The following is a 9,922-nucleotide window of genomic DNA, read 5'->3' as shown; positions in this document are numbered from 1 at the left end:
CTGAAGTCAGGTTTGCACTTTTCTATTCTGATAAAATTCAAATTCTGGACAAACACAGAATCTATGTTCTGTAGGTGTTTCTTGGTGAAAACATTAGTTTCACTAAGAATCAAAATCAAAACCTTAACTGAAAGCACAAATCTGTATTGATTTCAGTTTGAGAATGTCTTATTGACTGACAAACAAACTGAGATGCAGACCTGTTCTTAGTGTATCCAAAAATCATAACAGGATTTTACTCATACGGTAAAACTTCTAAGAGTATCTACTGTACAAGGGAAGTGAAATGATGTGCAGTGGTCAAGATGAGGGACACCAGATTGCATGTGAGGAGCTCACTGGTTCCATCTCCTGGACAAACACAAAATAGAGAGACTGGAATAAAAACAGACAGAAACAGACATACTGGCAGGTGCTGCCACAGACAGAACAAAACAATGTTTTTTTCACATAACATTGTCATAAAAACAACCAGTCTATTTATTCCAAAGTCACTTTAACAATGATTGTTTGCTGAAACCAAGAGGAATTTTCTCCAAATCACTCAATGGTAGGAAAGGTATTAGCTTATCTAAAGTGTAAAAAAAATAATTTACTTTTTCATTTTAATTAAAAACAAGCAAATAAACCTGACTGGTGGTTTAGAAAATTGTTTCACTCAATGAGAAAAACAGCAGCTTGTAGTAAATGGGATTTGACATCATTTGTGTTGAACTAATTGGTTCTTTCTCACCACACACAATACTCATTACAAGTGTCAAGATAGACTGATTTTAGTCTTACTTTGCGTCAGTGGGTTTGTCCTTTCCCACACATTTATGCTATGCGGTCTTCCCCAACTTTTAAAATATTTATTAGTTTATTAGTTGTTTACATGTATATTATATAGCTTACGTGTTATTACTACCTTGTATATGGGAATTAATTGTAAATAAGAACTTAAAATCTTTCCAGGTACCATTTTTTACCCTCAACGTGAAGGTGAGAGGGTACAAAGTGTTGCTTTGCAGGAAATAAGGTTTTTGCTAAGTCTGTAAGTCATTGTAGTTACACACAAGATTAAGAAAGAAAAGATCACTATCAGGTGTGAATGCCACTGATGTGCTGTTTAATGCTGTAAATGTTTAACACATGATAATAACAGTATTAAACAGTGACCACTAGGGGCAGCATTTACATCCTGCAGCACATGTGTGAGAGGAGTCTGCACATCTGGAGATTCATTGTTTTCAATGGGTTTCTAATTTGCATAGTTTTAGCCCATTTGTCTCACTACTGAATGTACTGTTTTCCACCTTTAATTCCTCTAAAGAAATCAGACATTTAGCCTTTACACAGCCACACAGTGAGAAACAATATCAAACTTACTCACGATTACAAAACTGGAGACAAATATTGAGTAAATGGCCTTTACTTAAACATCATAAATGTTATTGACCCCAATTTTAACATTTTTTAGCCAACTCCCAGCAATTCAGCTCAGCTCAGCTCAGCTCAGCTCAGCCCCTGTAGTCTGGTCACCCCCAGCCCTGAGGCTCCACAGCACCAGGCTACATATGGTGTGGATTACTTTCTAAGCACCACTGTGGTTCACCAAGGAGGTGGTTTTTACTGTGTATTCAACGATCCTTCCACCACCCAAATCCATGAGCAGTTAAAAAATCATCACCAACAGAATCTCTGACTTTTACACTTAAAAACGGAGTTAACTGCAACTCTTAATTGATTTGGTACAACAAACACGAGCATTAATATATGTTGTTCTTTACTTGCTTTAAAAAAGTTTGTGTCCTAGACAAAGAAAAAAAAATCAGGGCTAGGACCAGTTGATCTGCTAATATATGGACAGTATTTTTTTGTTATTTTCTTATTTTTTCTTATTTGAACTTTAACTTTAACTCCTCACACTAGATGTTAAATTTTAATGAATTAAGTGAATCCAAAGCAAACTGAGCCCACTATGGTCAAAGTTGACCATGAGGGCTTAAAGGTGATCAGCTCCCCTTGACTCTTAGCCTTAACCTTAGGGACTGCTGGTCTAATTGTACATCCACCAAGAATAAATAATTCAAGACTAGAAGAGTCTACAGCCATGTTAGTGGCTATGTGAGGGTGAACTTTTGGCTAGTTTTTTAGCTAAATGCTAATGTCAACATGCTAACATTTTCACAATGACAATGCTACCATGCTGCTGTTTAGTAGATGTAATGTTTACCTTGTTTACCTAAATCTTAGTTTAGTGTGTTAGTATGCTAACATTTGCTAATTAGCATGAAACACAGCTGACGCTGATGGGAATGTCATTAAATCAAAGTATTGGACAAATTAAAATTTTGACCTGATGATAGCACTAGATGAAAAATCAAGGGATCCCCAAAGTTATTACAATTCATCCTGGAGGGAACATGAATTTGTGTTCCTGAGTTCAAGACAATCCATCCAATAGTTGTTGTTTGGACAAAAGTGGTGAACTGACCAACCAACACTGCCATGTCTAACCAATTCTCTGCCCCTCTAAGTGTGACATTCAAGGACAGGTTCACAATTTTTTAGGTCTGTCTTAAAACAACAGTCAGGTGCCCATATGAAAAGTGAAAGAGGTTTTCCTCACTGTAATCATTCCTTCTGTTCATACTGGCTATTAAAAGACCCCCTTCAAATGTGCTTTCAATGTATGTGATGGGGGACAAAATCCATTTAGTGTGTCCACACAGTCATTTTGTGTAAAAATACATTTAAAAGTTTATCTGAAGCTTCAGCAGTCTGAGTTAGTCATATCAAGTGGATATCTGCCACATTTACAATCTTTTTAGTATCAAATTCCCTCTTTGTGTTTCCTCAGACAGTGTTTCCCTGTTGAGCTGCAGTGGGAGTAACAAAAAGGACTTTGTCACTAAAAAGATTGTAACATTGAAAGATCTCTACTTATCTACTCTATTTGGAAGACTGAAGCATCATGTTAGCTTCAGATAAACCTTTAAATACATTTTTGTACAGAAGTGTTAAAGCTACGTTAATGAACCCAAGTGCAGACACCAAAGCAAGTGAGTAAGTTAGAAAGATTTTTTTATTGCTGGGTTGGTAGCTGTGAGACTGGAGCACGGGCTTGGACAGGGAGCTGGAACCCAGGGACTGAGAATAGGGTGTAAACTGGACCAAGCAGAGCAGAGGGAATGCTGAGGTGAGCTTGGCAGAAGCTGGGGCCAAGCAAGGCAGGAGAAACGCCAAGGGGAGCCAGGCAGAGTGGTATCCAGGGAGCAGGGAGTGTGCTGAGCCGCTCAGGAAGGCAGGCGAGGCAGGAGGTCTAGAGACAGGGCCAGGGTCAGGCTGAGGTCTTCTACAGGCACAGAGAAAAAAGAGTTAGGAAAATGCTGGATACTGACAGAACAGTAACAAGTTAGGCTGGAAGCATGACTGACTGTATGAACAAAGTCTACGATCTAGCAGAGTGTTGTGGTAGGAACCAGGTATATGAAACAGAGCAGGATGATGATGACGACTGGCAGCTGGTGACCTGACTCCACACACCTGACTCCACTCTTGCAATCAAGCAAACACATACATAGAGAGGGAAAGGGAGGAGGAGAGAGACTGCCAGCTAGGGAGACATCATGTTACTGAGATGCAGATGTAATACAGAGGGAGGCTTGTGGATTTTGGCCTCCATCACTTACATTGTAAGTGCGTTATGAGGGGATTTATTAATGGTCAGTATGAACAAGAGAAATGATTATGGCAAGAAAAAACTATTTCAGTGTTCATTTGTGCACCTGACTATTATTTTAGGACAGACTTGAAAAATTGTGAACCTGTCCGTTAAGGCACTTCACAATGCAGGAAGCATGACTACAGCACATATATTTCCCCATTCTCCCTGTCAGTGTGAGAGTCAGGATATTCTTTTTTCTCTGCTAATTACTAAACCGGCAGCCGTATCCCAAATCAGACGTCCATTCCAGCTGTCAGCTCCTCCTTCCCGCAAGCCATTCTGGGGGCCGCAGTTTCATTTTGGCCAGTAATGATGGCTGAAATGACCCGTGCAATTAGCGCGTTACATGTCAGCCAAACTGAGCCCCAAAATGGCTGACAGATTCAATTGCAGATCAGCTCCAGATTAGCCTTCATGTCTTGCAAGAAGGGAAATGCACATCTGTTTGGTGTATTTGCTGCTTGGCAATGGTGCAGTTGCTTGAGGATGAAGTATTTCCATACAGTTAAGTGAGCAGCTCAGTGCAAAGGGAAGCTTCCTCTGAGTGATTAAACTTATGAAAACACAACCGGAAGACAACTGTTGCTCTTTATGACTTTACAGTTACAGTTTCAGATGCTCAGATGGTTTTTGCATGTTTACTGTAGTCAGGTGATTACAATCCAATGTGGCTAACATGTGTGCTGCACTGACACGAACATGATTCATCGTGAAACCCTACCCTTGAAGGGTGCATGGATGTACATGTACGTACGTACTGTAATTCACATCATCCTTGTTCATATGGATTGCTGTTCATTGAACTTTAAAGTCCATGTGGCTTTGAGGAAACAGCTCTATAACAAACAAATACTTCTCTTCTTCCTGGAAATATTGTGCTGGAAAAAAAGTTTGTGTGCACTAGAACAGTTGTACATTTAATCCACAGTTATCACTGCAAACGAACAGTGAAAATTAAGGATTTCGCTTCTTCTTAAAAAACCAATGTGACACTTTCCTTTATATAATAATGAACAGTCTGTTTACCTACAGTACCAGTCAAAAATTTGGACACACTTTCTGATTCAAGTGAATGGGAAGGTGAGTCCAAACTTTTGACTGATTGTGTACACTCAAGCATACTGTAAATGGTTACAGTGACGGTGCAGACTCTGCTTTGCTTGACTCCATGTCATAACTGGACCTCGAATCAAATAGGTTTGTATTATCATACATATACTATTTGTTGAGCTAACTCTGGACAAAAAGTCTTAAAGCTTTACAGCTGTGTGTGTGCAGTTAGTCTGTGGAGTAGACCAAAGTGAAATAAACAACTTTTAACTACTCTTGGAAGGAGAACACTTGACACGCAGGCACATAAACTCCCCAGATCACTTTCGCTTGTCTTTGCTCTGGTTTCAATCATTAAACATACTGTAGCTCCACTCACATCTCACGTCTTGTAACTTTTATGTTCTCTTAAAAAAAAAAAAAAATTACAGAAGAAACAGGCGGATTGGAATATCGTTTGACATTTTTGGAATTCGTCTCGTTCACTTTCTTTCATCGACGTGTGGAGCAGAGGGAGTTCGGGTGAGGCCGCAATGTGACAACAGAAGGATTTCATCTGCAGCTTCATTCACAGTTGTGAGTCTCTTATCGACACTATGGCTGTTTTACAGCCCGGGCAACCTAAGGCAGTGAGCAATTGTTTAATTTGTTTAACAGCTTCACTCATAAAACACATGTGCGGTAAGCTGATCTACAGTAAATGTTGTTTGTTGTGTGAATTCATCTTGATTTTCATGAACTGTCCTTATCAATATATTATGTAATTTAACACAGAAGCACATTTTTACCAAAAATGTTACTCAACAAAAAATCATAAAGTCTTAACATAATATTAGAGGCAATACCACTTATTTCAACAACATTCAAGATGTCTCCTAAGTGTTTATTTGAACCTTTTAAGTACTTCATGTGTGGCCTTGGCATTACTAAAAGAAATATAACAGCATTACACTTAACTTTGTGCCAAAAGAATAATAAAATAGCATTTTCTTTACACCTCAGATGCAATACTCAACCAAGTAAAATATTCTTTTGCTAAGTGTTGGTGTAAAAAGATGTAGAACTGTAATGGATATCAGCTCAAAGCCCTTGATGTTAAATACCATCTGCTCATCAAATGCAAAGAGGAGAGAAAACAGCGGGATTTCAAGCCCACTGTGGTTCTAAGTACCAATACAACCCAGACTCGTGTTTTGACGGGCTGATTAGAAGCACGTTTCCCATCCAATATCAACCAAACATAAAAAGCAGGATGGGGGATCCGGTGTATTGTTAGTGGAAAGTGTGAAACTTCCCTCTCATTCTCGGCCATCTGAATACACAGATTACAGAGTAAGACCTCTATCCTCGCCAAGTGTAGACCTCCAGTTCAATCATGAATTTGGACCAAGTCCCTATGGTTAGTTTTCTGAATGGGTGGAGACAAGAAGAGGGCAGAGGATGGACCATCGGACGTCACCACCACTCCCCATCTCTCCGGTTAGACCTCTCGCTTCTCCTCACGGTTCAGTCAGGACTGATGGTGAGTGGGGATGGACGGGAGTCAGCGTCGCTACATTTTGCAATAGAAAGCTTGAAACTGAATGAGTGAAGGACTGTAAACTGGGAGTAATTTTTGTCCCGCACATGTCGTTGGAACTTGGGAGGGAACACTAAGTTGCTTCGCATTTTGCGCTTTCTTGCGCCTCGGATGTTGCGCCACGCTGCACAACATTTGCCAGCTGGCATATGTGACGGATAGCGTGTTGGATAGCGTGTTGCTCACATTGTGCAGGCAATAATAAGCTACATAGGTCTTCAACATCATCTAGTGTCAGGAACCTGAGCTGATGAGTGCGACCCACCTTTTTTCTTTTCAACGACTAAAAACGTCCTCACAATGCTGCTGACCGCTGTTGCCAGATGATACCTGTTGATTTTGCATCGCGCCATGTCCTTCTGTCGGACTGAGGTGGACAATGAAGTTATGGGATAGCCTGACCACTTGTTTGATACTGCTGAGCGCCGTGCACGCCAGCCCGCTGCTCCGGAGCCGACAGCAGTCCAAGAGGAGAGAGCGCATAGAGGAGAGTCCCCTGGAGCTTCCGCCGGTTCAGGTCCGCTTATCTGTTACTTCCCCGGGCATCAGCCGCGCTGAGGCGGACGCAGAGGGCTGGGAGGAGAGGCTCGCTGGAGGAGAAAAATGTAAGACCTTTTGATTTTGTATGGAGTGCCGAAAGTGCCAACAACAACCACACGAAGTCATTTGCTAGGAGGCTTGCTGAACCTTGAATTCTTTTTTATTTCTGAATAAAAAAAACAAAAACACGTGAAAGTGACCACTATGTTGGCATAATGTTTTACTTAAGGAAAATACAACTTTAAGAATGATTTTTTTTAATTGGACTTTTTTTTTCAGTGGATGCTCAAATTATTGAAATATTTTGCAGTGATGTCTCGTTCTAGCCTCTAACTTTCCTACTAATTGGGCCTACCGCCTCATTCAGAGCCAGTGGAGTTTGATGCTTTTGCTTTCTTCATACCCACATAAAACATGCTTTCAGTTTTTTACTTTACATAGAGGCGTGTGGTGCTGCAACTAACGATGACAATTTCCTGAAGCCCGAGATGGCATCTTCAAATTGCTTGTTTCCTAACAGCCTAAACCTTGATCATGCCGACAATCCCCGACAATCCTCACAATTGTTCCACAAGTTGGAACCAATTCATGTTTTGTATTTTTGCTTTAAAAAAACAAGTAATCGATTATCTTAATAGTTGTTAATTAATTTTCTGTTGATCCACTAATCGATTCATTGTTGTAGCTCATATATCACATTTGGCTGCATAAAGGCTGCTGTATCTTAAAGGCAACTAGTCCACTCAAACATACAACTGTCTGATGTACAAATAAGTGCAGGATCTGTTTTTAACTCAAATGATTAAGCTCACATGGAATTTCCACCATCAGGTGTGATGCTGAAAAGTGAAACAATATGCACTGTTCAAAATGATACATCCTTGTAAGAGTGCCATCTCTCTCAATGTGTTTCAGACACCATGGTGGAGCCCCTCCCCAATGAGTTTGAAGATGTGGTGGACTTCATCAAAGTGACCATCAGCAGGATACGTCGCTCCTCCTCATCCACCAAGCCCTCATCTACCTCCTCTTCCCCAACTACCTCCCCCTCGAAATATGACTTGAGCAGCAGGAGTCGACTCAGAAGGGAAAGGAAGAAGGGGGTGACCCAGCAGAGTGGTAAAAGAGGAAGAGGAGGAGCTAGAGGAGGAGAGACAGGAAGGAAGGTTAGAGGAGGAGGCAGTGGACGAGGACAGGGCTGCGTGCTCAAACAGATCCACCTCAATGTGTCGGACCTCGGCCTGGGCTACCGCTCCGGTGAGGAAATGATATTCAGGTACTGCTCTGGACCCTGCAGGAAGTCTGAGACCAACTACGACAAAATCCTTTACAACCTCGCTCACAACAGGAGGTTTCCTCCCAAAGACACGCCGCCTCAGGCCTGCTGTCGGCCAATAGCGTTTGACGACGATCTCTCATTTCTGGATGACAACCTTGTCTACCACACCATGAGGAAGCACTCCGCCAGGAAATGTGGTTGTGTGTAAGGAGTGGGAGCCGGTGTCAGGCTTTGTGTAATTTTACATTCACTCCCACTTTGAAGTATGATGTTGAGTGTTTTTTTTCTTCTGAGTTTTTCACATTGTGAGGAAACTTTCTGGCATACTTGAGTCCATCAGTAAAGGATCCTCTTCCTCCCCTCCTTGGGTTCATCACAATATCCACGATTTCCTTTACAGTCTACACCTTATATCACTCATGTATTCAGTTTTATTTAAAATACGTCCATGGATACTCATCCTAAAGGAGTTAACTCAATCAGACACAATCGATGATTCAGCAGGCTCACTGTGTCTACTGTATAGCACATATGTTACATGAAAAGGTTATACACATGAATTGTATTTATGAAATCTTGAATTTATTAACTTATTGATATTTATTTTGTTTTTATAAAGAATAAATGTTATTTATTACTGTAATGTCATATTTCGCATCATGCCAAAGGTTCAAATTAAAATGTTAGTTTATGTGTGGTTTCAATACAAAAGCAGTCAAGGACGGAGTGGTTTACATTGCAAAATTATCTCAATCCTTAAGATATCAGTCCTGGTTGATTAGGCCATTAACCATTAAACTGTGGTTAGTGGTGGTTACAGCAAGTATGGTTTAATACAACAGGTTATCTGAATTCAGGGGGCAGCAAACACACCTTTAGCAATTGCTGTATGTGTTTACAGTGCAGCCAAACAAACTTACTTTGTTTTAATAAAGAACTCCGTCAATAATTGCCCCTTTTCCATCTAGTTATAAGCAACTGCAGTGCTTTTAACGGTTTTAACAATAAAAGGTGTTGGTTATATTGCTGATGGTTTAGCGGTGTGCATCATCTAATAGCTCACTGTCACTTCTCTGTCTTGTTCCGTTACTCCCTGGAATATTTAAAAAATGATCCGCTGACTTAAAAATGCTGAAAATGACCATTGTTAGCAGTAACAGTGACAAATATATTGCGTTTTCTGTGACTGCTTCACAAAAAGCCACCATGTGTTTCACCAGTGGAACACTTTTAAAGCAGCAATAGTAGGAAACTTTCAGTATGCATTAGCAGTAATGTAATACATTTCTGATATGGATGTAGGAGAGTGGACAGTAAACAGTGAGGCTGATATCAATGAGATAAAATTAAAAAAAAAAACAGTAATGCTGGATTACATGCATGAATCACTTCCTGTGAATCTCCTGTGGTGGACACGGCCACTAACAATGACAACTATTATATAGAGGGGTCATTACTAAATGTAAATACAATGAATGACTATTGCTGGAAGGAAATAGTATCAAAAACAGGGTTTGATTTAATGAAAATCTTTAAGTTAAAGTTTTTCTTCACAGGCATTTTTTTGAGTTACAATCCCTCCATGTTTTCCTTTAAGTTTTGGTGTCATCTGACTGCTTTGTGTCCATTTGTTTCTAAATTGACTGAGATGAGAAAAGCTTGTCTCGAAATGTTTCAGCTCAAGAACAGTAGAGGATTATTCACTGTTAATTACATGTCCCCTCATATTAATTGCTGTGTCAGTGAAATAAGATTTCCTCACTTT

At 40.2% G+C, this 9,922-nt stretch overlaps 1 protein-coding gene and 1 long non-coding RNA gene across 4 annotated transcripts; one reads left to right on the top strand and one right to left on the bottom strand.

Moving 5' to 3' along the window:
• Positions 1-3,049: 3,049 nt before the first annotated feature.
• Positions 3,050-3,537, bottom strand: LOC121903250. The gene is made up of 2 exons (XR_006098003.1): positions 3,420-3,537; positions 3,050-3,337 (listed from the first exon to the last, which is right to left on the bottom strand). It is a non-coding gene; the product is annotated as an uncharacterized LOC121903250 (long non-coding RNA).
• A 22-nt stretch (positions 3,538-3,559) lies between these two features.
• Positions 3,560-9,187, top strand: LOC121903249 (glial cell line-derived neurotrophic factor-like). Of its 3 annotated transcripts, none has more exons than XM_042420099.1 (2): positions 3,560-3,677; positions 7,794-9,187. In XM_042420099.1, exon 2 carries the CDS (start codon positions 7,799-7,801, stop codon positions 8,363-8,365), a length of 567 nt encoding a protein of 188 aa, XP_042276033.1. In that variant the 5' UTR covers positions 3,560-3,677; positions 7,794-7,798; the 3' UTR covers positions 8,366-9,187. The 3 variants fall into 3 exon arrangements, with proteins under 3 accessions (XP_042276033.1, XP_042276032.1, XP_042276031.1); XM_042420098.1 differs by lacking the exon at positions 3,560-3,677 and adding an exon at positions 3,763-6,281; XM_042420097.1 differs by lacking the exon at positions 3,560-3,677 and adding an exon at positions 6,604-6,943.
• The last annotated feature ends 735 nt before the right edge of the window (positions 9,188-9,922 follow it).

This window comes from Thunnus maccoyii, chromosome 9 (assembly GCF_910596095.1).
Source record: "Thunnus maccoyii chromosome 9, fThuMac1.1, whole genome shotgun sequence".
Lineage (NCBI taxonomy): Eukaryota > Metazoa > Chordata > Actinopteri > Scombriformes > Scombridae > Thunnus > Thunnus maccoyii.
This window is presented reverse-complemented; position numbering and strand designations above follow the sequence as displayed.

Excerpts from the sequence above, each read along its gene's own strand:
- LOC121903249 (XM_042420097.1), top strand. The coding sequence starts at position 6,718 with ATGAAGTTATGGGATAGCCTGACCACTTGTTTGATACTGCTGAGCGCC. Across the intron at positions 6,944-7,793 it reads GCTCGCTGGAGGAGAAAAAT|ACACCATGGTGGAGCCCCTC; the intron begins GTAAGACCTTTT and ends AATGTGTTTCAG.